Source organism: Equus caballus, chromosome 8 (genome assembly GCF_041296265.1).
Source record: "Equus caballus isolate H_3958 breed thoroughbred chromosome 8, TB-T2T, whole genome shotgun sequence".
Classification (NCBI taxonomy): Eukaryota; Metazoa; Chordata; class Mammalia; order Perissodactyla; family Equidae; genus Equus; species Equus caballus.
The window spans coordinates 7,153,615-7,171,057 of NC_091691.1; the positions used below are offsets into that span (position 1 = coordinate 7,153,615).

The following is a 17,443-nucleotide window of genomic DNA, read 5'->3' on the forward strand; positions in this document are numbered from 1 at the left end:
GGTTGAATACTACAGGCACGAATCTTCTTAGAAACCAGTAAAATGTCTCAGAACTCTTAATAGTGTATCAGTTTGGCACTTTTTAAAATACAGAGTTTCTTTTGCCTCAGGCTGGGCCATCTGATTTGAACCTCTGAGGTGCCTGGACTGGTTTGCTGTGATAGGGAATCCCAGCAGTCAGTAGTCCGCAGGGCTCCTGGGGCAGCTGGCTGGGGGAGGGGAAGGAGCACGTTGAGGCTTCTGGGGAAGTGGCGTTTGAAGAAGAATTTTTGAAGAAAGAGTAAGATTTTTTTTTCCAGCCTTATTGAAGTATAATTGACAAAAGTAGGATTTTTTAAAACATTAGTTAGGCATAAGATTAAATTCCATACATATGGAAGAGTGTATTAAAATATATGTACAGTTGAGAGAATAATCATCAAGTGAACACTCATGTAGCCACCATCGGAGACTGATGCTAGAAGTCCCCAGTGTGCCCCTCACCAATCGTACTCCTTGTCGCACATCTGAAGGAATTGCTTTCAGGTGACTTTTGTGATGATCATTCCCCTGTTTTTCTTTTACAGTTTTGTCACCTGCACATGCATTCTTGAATAATAGTTTAGTTTTGCCTATTTATGAGTTTTATATAAACAGACTCATACTGTAGAGAGTTTTCTTTGTGTTTTGTTTCTCTCATGTAAACAGTGAGATTCATCCATGTTGATGCTAGTAGCTATTGGTTGGTTCATTTTCATTACTGCTCAGTGTTCCATTGTATAAATATACTACAGTTTATCTACTCTGTAGTGGATATTTGTGTTATTCTTATATGTTTGCTGGTACACATGTGCAAAGTTTCTCCTAGGATACGTATCTGGGAGTGGAATTGCTGAGTTATAGGTTATGTTTATGTATATCTTCAGATTCACTAGATAATTGCAAATATATTTTCCCTAGTGGAAACAGTAGAGTTATTACCAAATTAGGAAAATGGCCAGGGGCATCCCAAGCAGGGAACTGCCCATGCAGAGACCCCCAGGGCATAAACCAGCATAACCCAGAGAACCTAAGGATGTGAAGCTGAGTCTTGGGAAGGGTCAGAAGCCACAGAGCCTGTGGCGCCAGGCTGTGAAGCTTCAGGGCAGTGTGGAGCCACTGTGGGGAGGGAGAAGAAGGATGCCCATTTTGGGAGAATGCTGTTCTGGGGCCTCTCTCAAAGAGTCTGCCTGTGCTTACTTCAAAGGTGATAGTCCCATTGCCCACCTGGAATGCTCGGACCCGGGAACCTGTCACAGACAATGTGGAGAAGTTTGCCATCGAGACAGAACTCATCTATAAGTATTCTCCCTTCCGCAATGAGGAAGATGTAATGACTCAGTTCATGAAGATCCCTGGGGACAGCGGTAAGTAGGCTTTGAGCCTGCAGCCCTTAGAATCCGGGAGCTCCAGAGCCACGAGTGGTTTGGGGACGGGCCAGGGGCACCTGGCAGAATGAAAGGAGGATTTCTGTTCCCAGGAACACTGGTGATCATCTTCAATCTCAAACTCATGGATAACGGAGAGCCTGAGCTAGATATAATGTCAAATCCAAGAGACATCCAGATGGCAGAGACTTCCCCAGAGGGCACGTGAGTGTGGCTGGGAAGGGAGAGCAGTCCTGGAACTGGTGTTCATTCTCTCAGGGAGGAAGAGCTCAGAAGGTAACTTCAGGGAGAGAGGGCAGAGCTCATTCCCTGGATTTCCCAGTATTAAAGTTGATGGAGCTGAGAACGCCACGTCGTCTTGCCACAAGGCAGGAGGGATGAATAGAAGGACAGCAGATCTTAAGCCAAGCCAAAAGAAAAGATTATTGCTCCCTTGCTCCAGCTCTTTGATTTGACAGAAGAAGAAACTGAGGCCTAGGGAGGGGAGAGGACTTGCTGTGTCCATGGTGGGGCACTGGTAGGGCCAGGGCAGGTGTCTGTCTGGTGCCTGTGCTGGGGATGTGAGAGGAGGCAGGATGTGGTGCCCACACTGAGGGAGCACCCCTCCAGGGCAGCAAGAGAAGCTGAGATGTGAGGTGAGAAGGCGGAGGGCCTGCAGAGAGGCTCTCCTGCTGTACTCTTGTTCAGGCTGGTTGTGGGGGAGGTGACAGCATTCCTCCTTCCTGCTGCCTCCAGGAAGCCAGAGCGGCGCTCCTTCCGCGCCTACGCTGCCGTGCTCTATATCGATCCCCGGATGAGGATCTTCATCCACGGGCACAAAGTGCAGACCAAGAGGCTCTCCTGCTGCCTGTACAAGCCCAGGTAGGGGCCTGCCCACCCTGGCCTGCTGTTTCTCTTGGGCCAGGGACAGGGCCTGGCCGAATTTCTCTGGGAGCATTGTTGGAGTGATGCCAGATGAGAGACTCTGACAGTGTTGACTGCGTTTGGGCCTTTAAGCTGCCTGTAATTTACCGTGGAAAAACAACTGGGTCCTGAGGGGGGCACAGAGGTGGCCGACGGGCTGTGGAGGTTGGCTGGTGAAGCTCATTGAGTGTGAGTGCCTTCTGTGATGGGGATGATGCCCTGCCTGGCATAGTGAGCTGTCTGAGCCTCTCACTTCAGGGCCGAGGGGCCTTTACACACTGTAGAGGAAAGCAAAGGCCCTGGCCGATTACTGAGGTTTGTTTCTGCTGTGGGATTAATGACAGACCTGGTGAGTAGTCGGGGTGCTTATCAAAGATGGAGCGGGACACAAGGGGCAAGTGGAATAAGGAATTGAGTCTTTTTGCTAAAATAAACTTGGCTTTGACTCATTGCAAGGGGCCAGGACACTGCAGCTTGGTAGGAGGCAGGAAGGCAGGGTACTTTCTCAGCTGCTAGGTTGCTGCCCTGCCCGCTGCTGCTCTGGCCTTCAGGTTACTTTCTCCCCTGTTAAGGATGTACAAGTACACGTCAAGCCGTTTCAAGACACGTGCGGAGCAGGAGGTGAAGAAAGCTGAGCACGTAGCGCGGATTGGTAATCCTCCCCCTGTGCAGGAGGGGTTGGGTGGGGGTCATCTGGGGGACACTGCTTATGGCCAAAGCAGGATCCAGGAAAAAGCTCTGTCCAACACCCGGGGACAGGCTGTCCTCCTGAACCACCGGTCCAATTCTTTTTGTGCCTCTCCCCTCAACGTGCCAGTCTCCTCAGGAGTTTTTCTCCCCAGGCTCTACGTTCTCTTCTTCAGCCATTTATAGGGACTTGACTAAAACAGTGTCAACTCCTCCTTGGTTTGCCCAGAGTAAAGAATCCCGAATGCTGTTCTCTGGCCTGAATACTTGTGAAATTGGTTTTCCTGACTCCAGGGCAAAAATCTCAGTCTCTCATGCTGAAAGGGCTTCTTGGCTGCTTGATGGAAAGTGTTTTGCTGAGGATTTTGATAACTTCCACCCCCTGCTGAGAGTTTAACTCTGGTTGCCTTGGGCACTTTTTGACCTGTTCTGATTCGTTTGTAAAGTTTAAAAGCAGGACTCTGGTATAAATAGTGCCTGTTTTCCTTGGGGCCTCCTTGATTGTCCTTTTCGAGTCAATTCTGCGGTCCAGGCAGGGAGGTTGCTCTCAGAGCTCTCTGTTCCTTGACAGTACACATGTCTTGTCCAGCGGGGACTGCACTGTGGGATCCAGAAGGCATGACTAAGAGTTTTGAATCTTTGAATTCCTTATCATGGTTTCTTCCGGGTTTCAGCTGAAGAGAAGGCACGGGAAGCGGAGAGCAAAGCTCGGACATTGGAGCTACGCCTAGGTGGAGACCTCACGCGAGACTCCAGGGTAAGGCCCCAGGCCCGTGCAGCTGTTCTCCAGTATTTCTGGCATTAGGATCCCAGAGCTGGCCTGGCTCAGGCCTAGGCCGTAGATTGCTCACCGTAAAGCTGAAAATGGGATGTTATGATGTTTTTATAGTCACTGTTGAACACATTGTATGGCAAAATCTTGGCTAATCATTTCAGCATTCCCAACTATCTTATGAGGTGGACACTATTAGTATCCTCAATCTATAGAAAGAGAAATTGAAGTGAAGAGGGTCGCTTGCCCTAGGTGATACTCAGTAGTGAGGGTAGAGCGGTTCTCTACCCCTCCAGGTCTGACACACACCTCCATAGACTATTGTTTCAGTTGGAGATGTTTCCTCCTTCCTAGTCAGTAGGCCTGGCCATTTGAAACACAGCTTATGACTTTGTCCCCAGCAAGGATGATTTTCTGGAGAAAAGAAGTAAATCTCCAGGTTTGTTTTTGCATCTGTGTGATTTAAATTGAGAAGTGTTAGATAGTTGTTATCATATTACTTGCTGTGGCCCAAAGCACCTCCTCCCGTCACTTGTTGCCAATGTACGTTTCCAGGTGATGTTGCGGCAGGTCCAGAACACAGCCATTACCCTGCGCAGAGAAGCCGATGTCAAGAAGCGGATCAAGGAGGCCAAGCAGCGGTGAGTGCCAGGGCTGGCCTTTGGTCTGTTAAAATTATGTAGCTTTTGTACTGATTATTGACAATTAAAGTGCTTGAGGAATCCCTGTCCACCCCATGAGGTTGCCGGTCTGTCACAAAGATCCCTTTGAGAAAGCCATTACTGTTGTGAACGAAAATGCTTGTCAAATGCCCACTGCAGGAGAGAGCTTTCTTCCTAGCTCACTTTTTTCTTGAGCTGGGAAAAGGCAGGGCAGGCCCAGCAGCTTGAATTGAACACCAGACCTTCCTCACTGGCAACTCTCATCTTTTCTTTCTTCCCTTCCCCTTTTCTCTCCCTGCCCCTTTCCTTTCCCTCTTCCTTTCCTTATTTCTTTTTATTTAAAGGATATATAAAGTGTTCATTGTATAAAACTTGTAAAATATAGAACATTTAGGAAATATAATTTTAAAACTCCTTATACTTCTGCCACCTGGTGATACCCACTCTTAATTTTTTATTTATGGTTACAAATGTGAAATAATGCTATAGATTGAGTTTTGTACCTCTTTCATCTTGAATGGGCATTTGTCCTGGCTTATTAAATTTTCTCTGTGTCCCACCTCCATGTCTGGAGCCTCTCCAGGCTCTGGGCCTTGAATTCCTGGCTTGCTTCTTGTTGGCCTCCTTGCCACAGGCGTAGGTTTCAGGTTTCTTTCGTCAGAGTCAGTCCACTGCTCATCCATCTGCTTTTCAGCTTCCACGATTTTGTTGACAATTATCACATGATGGTCTCTTCCCTCACATGTGTGTCCATTGTTTTTTGTCAATTTTTGCCTTTTTAAAATGAATTACAGTCACATTAGTGGAGTAAGTATGCAGATAACCTTGTGTTTATTCCACCATGTAACTATCTTTGCAGAGATTTGCAGCAGCTTCCCAGTATCCCATTCATACCTAAATCCGTCTCTGTTTTGTTACCAAAAGCCAAAGTTACATGCTTTTAATTAGGGATGCTTAGAGTCCCTACACAGTGCATATCGCTACCAAGTCTAACAGGTTACATGCTGAACAGAAATGCAAAACTTTTTGCTTAATACATCTCAAGTTTAAGCTTAAGATTAACACATCTTGAACACTATGCTTGTTTGTGTGTTAGTGGGTTGATCTGCTTGAGTTTATCTTTTATCTTCTCAGAGCACTTAAAGAACCTAAGGAACTGAATTTTGTTTTTGGGGTCAACATTGAACACCGTGACCTAGATGGCATGTTCATCTATAACTGTAGCCGCCTGATCAAGATGTATGAGAAAGTGGGTCCACAGCTGGAAGGCGGCATGTGAGTACTGCCCAAGGAAGGCTTTCCAGCCCAAGGCTAATGGTGGGAGGATTTGGGCCAGTGGGGTGACAGAGCTGTGTCTTCTTTCCTACAGGGCATGTGGTGGGGTTGTTGGGGTCGTTGATGTGCCCTACCTGGTCCTGGAGCCTACGCACAACAAGCAGGACTTTGCCGATGCCAAAGAATACCGGCACTTGCTGCGGGCCATGGGGGAGCACCTGGCACAGTACTGGAAGGACATTGCCATTGGTAATGCCCATTCTCTTCACCTGCAGCCTTAGGATACTCTCACTGCCTGAGGGGGTGACTTTAGGAAGTGTGAGAGGCTGGCTTCTAATGTGGTGTGTGGGTGTTTGCCTTCCAGCTCAGAGGGGAATTATCAAGTTCTGGGATGAATTTGGCTACCTCTCTGCCAACTGGAACCAGCCCCCATCCAGTGAGCTGCGTTACAAACGCCGGAGAGCTATGGAAATCCCAACCACCATTCAGTGTGGTGAGTCCGTGGTCCTGACCTCCTCCTGGCTCCTTTCCGTCACAGTCCGTGGCCCTCTTCTCTCTGTGCTGGCCTCCTGACTGGACTGACATTCATGGACTTATGGTCCCACTAGGGATGTGAGTCTGTCTGACGATGGCCCTGGGAGCTCAGTCTTGGGGTTGTGCTGAGTTCCACCTGTTCCTCTCGAATGAGGCAGAAGGTCATCTAACCCGCCAGGCCTCACTTGGTATGGTGCCAGATTGTTAATAGTGTGAGTGATGACTGAGCCAGGATTCTGCTGGAGGAGGGAGAGGGGCTGGGGGCACTGAGAGTCCATGATGTAAAGTTTCCATCCTTGCGGGAATCATTGTTCCTGAGAAGAATTACTATTCTGTAAGGAAGGCAGAGTTGGAGCCAGAGTGAAGATCTTTGCATGGAAAGTCAGGGGCATCTTTGCTTTGGGCCCGGCTGGTAAGAACCTGATCACAAATATTGTTGGTGGGCATGGCTGACGTTTGGGGGGGTGTGTTTTGTGTCACAGATTTGTGTCTGAAGTGGCGGACCCTCCCCTTCCAGCTGAGTTCTGTGGAAAAAGATTACCCTGATACCTGGGTTTGCTCCATGAACCCTGATCCTGAGCAGGACCGGTGAGCACTTTCTCTAACAGCGAGATTGTGGGTATCTCCCCGCTCCCCTGTGTTCTTTCTACTCTTTGGGTAAATAACTCACTATGCTTCTTGAGGTCAGTGCTTATATCCTTACATCTCTGTCTTGCTGCGTGCAATAAGTGCCCCAGAAATAAGAATAGACGTGTGTCCTGCAGTGAGTATTAATTCTGTGCACTTGGGAAGTCTGAGGTGGTTGCTCTGGCGAGAGACAGCATGGGTTGGCTAAGGAGGAAGGACCCTGCCCTAGCTGGAGCCCTGTTTGGCACAGTCTCCCTAGCACCTTCTCTCTACAGGTGTGAGGCTTCTGAACAGAAGCAGAAGGTTCCCCTGGGGACATTGAGAAAGGACCTGAAGACACAGGAAGAGAAGCAGAAGCAGCTGACAGAGAAAATTCGCCAGCAGCAGGAGAAGCTGGAGGCCCTGCAGGTGCGTGGGTCATGGGCAGTGGGCAGAGCCAGCTTACGTCAGGGGTCTGTCCTGGATGGAACAGGAACCCTCAGTAGCTCCCTTCTTCCCTCAGGCTCAGTTTCACCCTTCACTCATCCACAAGTGCTGCCAAAGCTTTCCAAGCCCAACCTCCAGGCGTGCTCGTTCTCAAATACATCTTGATTATTCCTTTAAAAAAACAAACTATTTTGTTCATATATTACAAAGTGGCCCAATTCATTTAGAATATTTTAAAACTCCACGAAATGAACATGCTACCTTAGAGGCACCCACCATTAACCACATATCCTTCAAACTTTTTATGACTGCTTACATACATATAAATACATATATATATTTTTAAATAGAAATGAGATCATGACGGATGTCACGTGACACACATTTTTTTTTTAGTGTATAATTATTTTCTTGGGATAATTTTTTAGAGGTAAATTTGAAATGGTGAAGGGGTTTGTAATATTCTATGGCTTTTTATATCTATTTCCTAATTACCCTCCAGAAGATCTGTTAATTTTTGTTTACCAGCAGTACATTTATTTTTAAATGTTTTTGCATATTTGATAGGCAAAGATATGTGTTTTATAATTTGAATTTCTTTCATATTTCTAAAATTGGACAATTTTTTTATGTGTCTATTTACGTTTCTTTTAGAATTGCTTATTCTTCTCTTCTTTTTCTTAATTGATTTATCGGGTTTTTGGGGGTATATTTATGGGTGTCAACCCTTTATCATATTTATTGTAAAAGTTTTTCCCTTTCTGGCTTCTGTGTCTGCACAGAGGCTCTCACTAACCTGGACGTCTTCTTTGTGCCTCCCTCTCTGCTGAATCCCACCTGTCTTTTCTGGCCCTGTCCACAGGCCTTTCCCACCTTTTTTGGCTTCTTTAATAGGAATTTCATCCATTGATACTTTCTCCTGGTCTCAGTTGCTGGATTAATCACATAGAATCCTGTAATTTGCTGATGGTTTAGTGTCTGTGTATTTTTTGTTGTCCCCATGAGAATGGGAGGCTTGTTATAGTAGGACTTTGGCCCAGGTTTTCTTTTTTAAATTTGCCCACTGTCCCAGACATAGTGGAGATCCAGAAAGTTTGCTTAAATGTACCAAGTTATGCAAACAACCTCATCAGCATGTTTGTCCTGCAGAAAACCACACCCATCCGCTCCCAAGCTGACCTGAAGAAATTGCCCTTAGAAGTGACCACCAGACCTTCCAGTGAGGTAGACCCAGGGCCAGGGGAGGGGCTTTTCCTCAGGTGTCTCATGCTAGGATCAGTGTTCTCACTCTCTCTCGGCCTCTCTTAGGAACCTGCGCGTAGACCTCAGCGTCCTCGGTCACCTCCTTTACCTGCAGTGATCAAGAATGCCCCGAGCAGACCTCCTTCCCTGCAAGCTCCCAGGCCAGCTAGCCAGCCCCGAAAGGCTCCTGTCCTCAGCAGCGCCCCAAAGCCTCCTGCCCTGACAGCCCGCGAGGAGGCCAGTACATCCAGGCTGCTCCAGCCACCCGAGGCACCCCGAAAGCCCGCTAACACTCCAGTTAAGACTGCGCCCCGGCCTGCCCCTCTCGTGCAGCCGCCGTCACCATCTCTGCTGCCCAACTCCAAGAGCCCTCAGGAGGTCCCTGCCCCCAGAGTCGTCAAGACTCCAGTGGTCAAGAAGCCAGAGCCACCCAGTAAACTCTCCCCGGTGAGATGCTTTTCCTTCTCCACCCCAGCCCCCGTTCGTGGTCTAGGAACGGAATCTGTGAGTGTCAGGGCTGTCTTGGGGGAGCCTCGGTGGAGATGAGTGACTAAAGCTGCCCCGCTGCCCCTGAGGAGGCGTCTAGGTGGCTGAAGGCACTTGGTCAGAGGCACAGAGCTGGTTGGTTCCTTGTCCAGGGAGCTCCTCACTGCTCCCTCTGAGTTTTGGTCTGCCACGAACTTGGAGTCCCCTCTATCAGCTTCTCACACTGTGGGCATAGTTTGGCGGCCTGGTGACAGACAGCCTTGGTGGGCTGCAGCGGTGGTCGGTGTGTCTTAGGGAAGCCAGGCAGGCTAAGCAGGGAGTGAACTGAGAGGCTTCCCTTATGACAAATGACAAAAGCTTTGAGCAAATGTCCGCATGGACCCAGGGCCTAGGAGGTTGCTGTGTGCTGAGTAATGTCAGGGCTGCTCAGCCCTGGTGGGGACTGAGAGATGTACAAGCCCCTCTCTGAACAGCTCCTTTAAGGCCAGTTGGAATCTTCCTGTAGCTCAAGGGCTGACAGGGTCCATCATGTTCCCGCTCCTCTTACTGTAGGCCACTCCTGCTCGGAAGCGGACTCTTGGGGTCTCTGACGAGGAAGAAGCTGAGGAAGAGGCTGAAAGGAGGAAGGAGAGGTCCAAGCGGGGCAAGTTTGCAGTGAAGGAGGAAAAGAAGGACTTGAACGAGGTAGGTGGGCAAGGTGAGGTGGTCACAGCCTCCCTGCCAGGGTCTCCACCCACCACCTACAGTCTGCTCTGTTTATCTTCTGTGACCTGAGCCTTCCAGAAGCCCAGTTCATCTCTGAAGGACTCTCAGTCACACAGATGACTAGAAACGTGGTGTCAGGTAGGATCCTGAGCAAGACTGGCTTCTGGCTCTAATCACAGGCCTGAGGTCACGCTGCTGGAGATCAGGGAGGCTTGAAAACCCTTTGCTTTCCCTTCTCTGTGACATCCTGCCCCTTGCCTGTTATCTCATTTGTAAAGGGGGCAGAAGTGTAGATACCTAAGATAATGGTTTAGAGAGTGGCTCTCGGTGAGGCATGGTGTTTAAATGGCCACATATGATGATGTGAGGTGATGGCTGATGACCCTGGGTGGCCAGTCATGCAAAAGTCTGCTCTTCATGGGCACTGGCGATGCCCCTGACAGACTCTGTTCTCCTTGCAGCTCTCAGACAGTGCTGGAGAGGAGGACTCAGCTGAGCTCAAGAGGGCTCAGAAAGGTGAGTTCAGGGAGGTAGCTGGCAGCCTGTGGGGGAAGTGGGAAGTGGGGCCTCTCGGCCAGCAGCAGCTTATCCGGAAGGCTTAGGGAGGCTTTCCTGGCTCTGGGCTCTCATGCAACAGTGGTTCCAAATCTAATTCTAAGAAGAATTCTGAAGATAGCATGCCCTCGTGTTTATTTTTAGCATTAATTCCTTGGCATTCACCTCTGAAAGTCACTCATCTTGCTGCTCTTTGACACCCTCGTGACAGATGGGGAAGGAGACCAAGGTGGCTGGGATCCATGTCCCTGTCATAGTGGGGTCAAGCACCTTGGGGTTCTTGTCCCTGTGAACCCTGGGATGACTTTTCTCGAGGTACGCTGGCTGAGTGGGGGACTCTACTTTTCTGAGTCGCACCCTGTCCCCATTCTCAGATAAAGGGCTGCATGTGGAGGTGCGTGTGAACAGGGAGTGGTACACAGGCCGTGTCACAGCTGTAGAAGTGGGCAAGAATGTGGTGCGGTGGAAGGTGAAGTTTGACTACGTGCCCACAGACACGACACCAAGAGACCGCTGGTAACGTGCTTAAGAGGGGCTGGGTTGACAGAGCTGGGCAGGGCAGAGGGAGGTGGTATCCTGACCCACTGCAGGTAGGCTATCCTGGGAGCCTGGGACACGTGACACAAGCACTGTGTCCTTCCTAGGGTGGAGAAAGGTAGCGAGGACGTGCGGTTGATGAAGCCCCCTTCCCCGGAGTATCAGAGCCCCGACACGCAGCAGGAGGGCGGGGAGGAGGAGGAGGCGGCGGCAGTGGCCCAGCAGGCTGTAGCTCTGGCAGAGCCCTCCACTTCAGACTGCATTCGCATTGAGCCTGACACCACCGCCCCGAGCACCAACCACGAGACCATTGACCTGCTCGTCCAGATCCTTCGGTGCGTGTGTCATCCCTTCCAGGGCCATCAGTGGCTCTCCACCCCCTCCATGCCATTCTGAACTCCTGTTCCCCTTCTTTCTTGTTTAGGAATTGTTTGCGGTACTTCCTGCCTCCAAGTTTCCCCATCTCCAAGAAGGAGCTGAGTGCTATGAATTCAGATGAGCTAATCTCCTTTCCTCTGGTGAGTCTGGCCTGACCTTTGGTTCTGTACTCTGTGTGCCCCTTTGTGCTTGTGATTGCGACCTCTCAGCTCTGTGCCCCTTCCCCCTCAGCCAGCTTCCTTTTCTTCTGCTGAGGGAAGGGAAAGGGAGACTTTACGTTGTGAGAAAGAAGTGGCTTAGCTGGACATGACTCTGGTGTGCAGCTGGTGACATGCGGGGACGGAGTCCTAGGGACAGCAGGCCTGGTTTGACATTTTACAATGAGTACCTACATCCCTTTAACTCTGCACTGGCAGAGGGAGTAAACCTGTCCCAGGAAACTGTGAAGACCTTAGGCTCAAAGTGCCTAAAATGTCACTCTCGGAGGGAGGTATAGAGGAGCTCGTGACGTGTGGAGATAAGCACCTGGCAAATGCTGATGTGGCGCCTCAGTGCTGGAGCAGCAAAAGAGAGTCCTGCCTCCAAGTGGCTTAAGAATTCAGTAGAGACTGGATTTTTAGCAGGAAGCTAGACATGAGGCCGAGAGCAGCAGGTGCTGTGGAAGTGGGCAGGAGGGCCGTGGCAGCCTGGGGGAAGGGGAGAGAGTGATTCAGTCTGAAGAAAACATGGGTTTTAGCAAGTGCCTATGTAAGTGACAGAGTGTTTGAGGCAGGGGGACTTTTGTGAGCAAAGGCTCAGAGGGATCAAAGGGCAGTTGGGGGTCAAGGCAGCAGACTGCGTGGTGAGCATTTAGGGAAGAAGGGGCCTGAGAGCCAGGGCATGATGTGTCTTGAATGCCCCATCTTAGGCACAGTGGCTTAACCTCTGTATGAAATGGAGGGCCAGGGAAAGGTTTGCGCTGATGGAATTGTCAGTCTGAACTATGTCTAGGGCAGGGGTCAACAAACTTCTTCTGTAGAGGGCCAGTTAGCAAATATTTTCAGGTTTATGGGCTGTACGGTCCCTGTGGTAACTGTTCAACTCTGCCATTATAGCGTGAAAGCCCCCGTAGACGTATGTAAAGGAGTGGATGTGGCTGTGCTCTAGTAAAGCTTTATTTACAAAAATAGGCAGCAGGCTGATTTGGCCCATGGGCTGTAGCCTGCTGACCCTGCCCCTACGCGGGTAACTCTCCTGGCAGGCAGCGTGTTTAGGTAGGGAGAGTGGATGGACGATACAGGGGCAAGGCGGCTGCTCTGGTTGTAGAAGGTCAGAGGTTGAGGGAACGGGAATGAGCGCCAGAGTGGTGGGAGGGGACTCGTGGGTGAAAGGGCCGTGTCAGAGGTGATTGAAGACAAGTGATGGGGGAGGAGGCAGAGGCCACATGCTTCCCTGTGTCTCAGACCTGTGGGAATTGGAGGTTGATGACAAAGCAGTTAACTGGGAGAGAGAAGAGAGGGTGAGGGTTAGGAGGGCGAGTTGTGATTTGATCATGTTGGGCTGGAAGTGCTGGCAGGACATTTCTGGGGACATCCAGTTGGGGACTGGCACTTGGGGGGATGGGAAGGCCAGGGCTGGAGCTGCATCCCCATTAAGTGGGATGTTTCTACGGCAGGAATAGTTAAGTTTTCCAGGGAGGCATTTCTTGAGAAGAGAGCTGGAGTTGAAACTGCAAGACTGGTATGTTCAAGGTGTCGGGCCCCTGTGCAGCAGCTGTGTGCTTGATAGAGTTTGCCAGAGAGAAAAACATGGCGTTTATCTCCATTCTACTTTAAAAAAAGGAAGTGAGGCTAGGAGTTGAAGAAACTAAGGCTCAGAGAGGCGAAGAGTCTGTTGTGATGGAGCCCAGATTTGAACCAGCTACTTCTTTTTCTGACAAGGGCTTGCTTTTAGCATGGTTCCTCCTCGCACAGTATACCTGCCAGATTGGGGGCGGGAGGTCACTGCACGCTAATGAAGCTAAAAGATGGCAGAGTCGTGGTGGCCTCACAGAAAGCTCCATGCCTCAACTCTTGCCCTTGTTCAGGCTGCAGGTGCTCTCTGCAGATCCCAGGAACAAAGGGCTGATGAGCCGGCCAGGTCGGCATGGCATCCTCTTGTCAGTCAGATTTGTTGCTTTTGGCTTACACTTGTTGCCAGATTCAGAGCAGAGCCTGGGTACAGTGGGATCCCTGCAGCAGGGTTGACTGCTTAGACCAAAACAGTCAGCAGGAGCATCTGAGCCTAAAATAGTCTGTTAGTTTGTGCTTGTAAAAGGACGTGTACTCAATGCATCAACTTTATAGCCTCCCAGTTGTGATGTCAAAAGAGTGCAAACTTTAATTTTTTTAACATCAGGGACACAGCACCGAGTCTAATGTTTAATGTGCATTATGTCCTTGTCGTTCTGTAAACAACCGTCCTTTTTCCCATGGTGCTGGCCTAGGAGTTCCATAAAGCCCTCAGGGGTCCTGCAGATATTAGATTCAGATACATATATATTTTTAAAGTAATATCAGAACTGCATGTGAATTTATAATTACCTCAAAATAAAAAGTTAAAAAAAACTAATACAAATCACAGTCAGCTGAAGATGATGTATACTGAATTTTAATACTTTTGGAGCCTGCTCAAACATTTATTTTGTGCTGCCAAGGTAATTATTTTTTGTGAATTATTTTTTGTGAGCACTTGAAGTTTTTCTTGCCATCTTGGTTTCATAGGATGATATTCTAGTTGTAAGGTGAATGACACAGTTAAATACTTGCAAAGCTTTTTAGAAACAGTAGTCAGGAGCCGCTCAGTGCTAGGTAGTTCACACATGTCTAGAGAAGTAAAGAAATGCTGGAGTTGGTCAGACTGCAGTGGTCAGCCAGGGCCTGCTGGTTGTGGGTTTGTGTTCATCAGAATGGCCTCATCAGTCTCACCAGTGATTTATGAGTAAATCAATAATGTTATAAATGTGAACTTTGAAAATAAATTAAACATAAAGAGATACTTCCTAAATTGTTTTTTACACTGAGATTCCATGTGACATTTCATTTGAAACAAGTGTTGTGCCAGCTTCTGAAAGTTTGAAAAGCCTCCTGTCTAGAAAAACCGCTAGTTAATATTACTACCCCATCCCTTGGAAGTTTCAGATACTCAGGGGAGATAGTAAAAAGTTCTGATGCTGTATAAATATACTACACAAACCTGGAGGTTTCTCCTGTTGGTAGATGTTTGATAAATATTTGTAGAAGAGAACTTTTGGTCTGACATTATTGAGTGTGACTTGGAAATGCCGAAAGGGCTATTGTGAAGTTAGGAAGGTATGATTGGGCTGGGAGACTGAGTCTGTTGTCCTTTTCGTGCCACCTGGAATGCTAAGAACCAGCCCTCACATTTACTCGGGGCTCTCTGTCTGCCGAAGCACTTTGCTTCGTGCTTCACACGTGTGATCCCGTCTTCGTCCTCTGGGCAGTGCCACGAGGTGGGCTCTGAGCACTTTCTGCTCTGGAGCTAGAGAGACCACTTAACCCTTGTGCCTGACAGCCCTTCAGGGTGACCATCTTTGTGCTGAGCCAGTTGGGGACACCAGTGCCCATCTAGAAGGACCCTGGGGACGCCCGTGGGCTCATACCTTCACCCTCTGGCTTCCCTCCTGACAGAAAGAGTACTTCAAGCAGTATGAAGTGGGGCTCCAGAATCTGTGCCATTCCTACCAGAGCCGTGCAGACTCACGGGCCAAGGCCTCCGAGGAGAGCCTGCGCACCTCCGAGAGAAAGCTCCGCGAGACAGAGGAGAAGCTGCAGAAGCTGAGGACCAACATCGTGGCACTCCTGCAAAAGGTGCAGGAGGTGAGCCAGGCAGCCCTCTCGTTGCAGCTGGTCTACCTGGTGCCTCAGGGAGGGGGGCCTGGGTATCTCCTGCTCCCTTCTCCCACTCACAGGAATCTGTGGTTCCATCCCTGGCGGCACAGCATCCTGACCAGGAGGGCTGCAGGTGGTGCAGGCTGCCTGGGCCTCTTCCCAGCCGGACCCATGGTACCAGACTGTTGCCCTTGTTTAGACATTCTCACGTACAACCTAGTTTGAGAACCCTCCAGCCGTAACACAGAAAGAAGTTTTCGCTTTTCCAGATGGCGCCCAGATGGGATTGGGTGGCCCAGAAGCGGGGAGTGCCCTCTAGAGTCTCAGTCCTTCATCCAGGCAGTAGACCCTGAGGGCCTGCACTGTGCCCGTCCTGTGGATACCGGGTGAACCAGACAGGCGAGATAAGGTCTCTGCTGTCACAGCCTGACAGTCCACTGGAGGAGACAGAATTATTGATGGCAGGAAGTGTTATGAAGTAAATATAACAAGGGAGATGGAAAATGGGGCGGCCACTTGATTAGGGTGGCCTCTCTGAGGAGGTGTTTGAGCTGAGAGTGGCACCTGTCATACCAGAGTGGGATGCGAGAGCTTTGGACAGAGGGAAGAGCGGACCCAAGGCCCAAGGCAGGGAGCTGTGGGCAACAGGAGAGGTGGGGCCTGTACGAGGTGGGAAGTCACTGGAGGGGTGTGGCACTATCCAGTTTGCAATCTAAGACATTTACTCTGGTTGGTTGTAGGAGGGCCTGGAGGGGGCGAAGGTTAGAATCCGGGACTCCAGTGAGGAGGTTCCCACAGTTGTCTGGGTGAGAGATTCTGGTGGCCTGAACCTTGGATGGTGACAGTGAGGAGGGAGAGAAGTGGGCAGATGTGTACTATCTGAGGGAAAGGGAGGAAGCAAGGGTGACTCTTCTGGTTTGTCTTGAGCCCCTGGGTGGAGGGAAGGTGGTGGCCTCTGTGGAGATGGGAGCATTGTGGGTGGGGTGGTGCAGTTGAGCTGTTTTGGATGTATTGAGCCTGAGAAGCCTGCAACACATCTAAGGCAACCGGGAACTTGAGGGAGAGGCTGGGCAGGAGCAAGAAATCCAGGCATCACCTGTGCACAGTGTGGGAGGGGGGAATGACCAAGACAGGACAGGCGTGACAGCCAGGGGGGGAGGGGGGAGGAGAGGGGAGGGGATTCTGGGCTCAGGCCCCGTGGGCTGTGAGAAGGGCGGAGAGGTGGGCCCCCGCTGCCTTACCCCTGGCTGACCCTGCCCTGCTTTATTCCAGGACATTGACATCAACACAGATGATGAGCTGGATGCCTACATCGAGGACCTCATCACCAAGGGGGACTAAGGGGCTTGGAGCCAGAGATCGGTTCCCCTGCCCCTCAAGGCAGAGATCCTGGGGTTTCATTTATGCGGTCGTGGACTTACCTTGGTTCGATGCACGTGGGACATTTGTGCTTTTGGAGGGAAAGATACTCTGATTCTTTGAATCTTCCTCCCTAAGTTTATAAATATTTATTTTTTAAAAGAAACAAGATGCTGTGCCTGCTGTGAGACCATGCATTTTTTTGTGACTCTTGGGCAGAGGACAGAGAAGCAGGATGCCAAGCCTGAGCGCTTCTCTTGGCTCCTGGCTCCTCAAGCTGTGGTGAATCCATTGCCATCTGGAAGTTGGAGAGGATCCAGGGGTGGGGCTGGTTTCTCTCCCGGAGGAGGAAGTGTGTGGGGATCTGAGGGATGGGGGAGGGAGAGAGTGCTCCGATCCAGGGGACCCCCAAGTGGGGCCATGGGGTCCGGAAGCGGCTCAGTGCTGAGCTGCTCTCCCTCTTGTGGCTCCCATCTCAGGTCAGGGATGTGAGTGGCAGCCTGAGCAGCTGTCAGTCTTCATGGCTTGGGGAAGGAGGGATCCTCCTGTTCACCCTCCCTGCCCACCACCCAAGTTCTCCCCGCTGGAGCGATTTCCTCCGTTAAGCATGGACAGTGAGGCTTCCCGCCTCAGAAACTTGAGTCCAGCTTGAGGAGTAGACAGATCCGACTCTGGTCAGACTGCTGACCTGGTTAGCACACTGAATGTTTGAATTCCAAAGGATTCCTTTGAGGAGAGGACCTTGTGTGTGAAAGAGCCCCTGGTGCTGCTATGGTGGCAGCTTCCACCTGTGCATGTGGCAGAGTCCTGAGGGAGCGCGGCTGCCTTGGATGCTGCTGGCTGACTTGGAGAACCTGCTACCGCTGCTGCTGCTTTTTCCTTTACTGCTTCCCCTGTCTGGCCCCCTGTGCCCAGTCAAGGTCCCTGCTCTGGGGCAGACAGGAGGGGGTCACTGAGCCTCCCTGGCCCACAGGTGTGGGATGTGGGCAGCAGGGACTCTAGAAACAGCTCTGCGGGAAG

At 50.3% G+C, this 17,443-nt stretch overlaps 1 protein-coding gene across 6 annotated transcripts in view; it reads left to right on the forward strand.

Moving 5' to 3' along the window:
• Positions 1-16,589, forward strand: part of MORC2 (MORC family CW-type zinc finger 2) — a 38,777-nt gene extending 22,188 nt beyond the window's left edge. The window contains exons 7-28 of one of the 6 annotated variants that reach the window (XM_005612429.4): positions 1,226-1,385; positions 1,499-1,610; positions 2,142-2,267; positions 2,882-2,961; positions 3,671-3,753; positions 4,324-4,409; positions 5,565-5,705; positions 5,800-5,954; positions 6,070-6,198; positions 6,722-6,827; positions 7,142-7,274; positions 8,442-8,516; positions 8,601-8,981; positions 9,573-9,704; positions 10,187-10,241; positions 10,655-10,796; positions 10,925-11,152; positions 11,242-11,335; positions 14,864-15,052; positions 15,145-15,238; positions 15,805-15,870; positions 16,337-16,589. In XM_005612429.4, the coding sequence (XP_005612486.2) occupies positions 1,226-1,385; positions 1,499-1,610; positions 2,142-2,267; positions 2,882-2,961; positions 3,671-3,753; positions 4,324-4,409; positions 5,565-5,705; positions 5,800-5,954; positions 6,070-6,198; positions 6,722-6,827; positions 7,142-7,274; positions 8,442-8,516; positions 8,601-8,981; positions 9,573-9,704; positions 10,187-10,241; positions 10,655-10,796; positions 10,925-11,152; positions 11,242-11,335; positions 14,864-15,052; positions 15,145-15,238; positions 15,805-15,830 (2,727 nt within the window). In that variant the 3' untranslated portion in view covers positions 15,831-15,870; positions 16,337-16,589. The remainder of the gene's footprint in view (positions 1-1,225; positions 1,386-1,498; positions 1,611-2,141; positions 2,268-2,881; positions 2,962-3,670; positions 3,754-4,323; positions 4,410-5,564; positions 5,706-5,799; positions 5,955-6,069; positions 6,199-6,721; positions 6,828-7,141; positions 7,275-8,441; positions 8,517-8,600; positions 8,982-9,572; positions 9,705-10,186; positions 10,242-10,654; positions 10,797-10,924; positions 11,153-11,241; positions 11,336-14,863; positions 15,053-15,144; positions 15,239-15,804; positions 15,871-16,336) is intronic. The other 5 variants (XM_023646839.2, XM_005612427.4, XM_005612428.4 and 2 more) reach the window with 5 other exon arrangements.
• Positions 16,590-17,443: the final 854 nt, after the last annotated feature.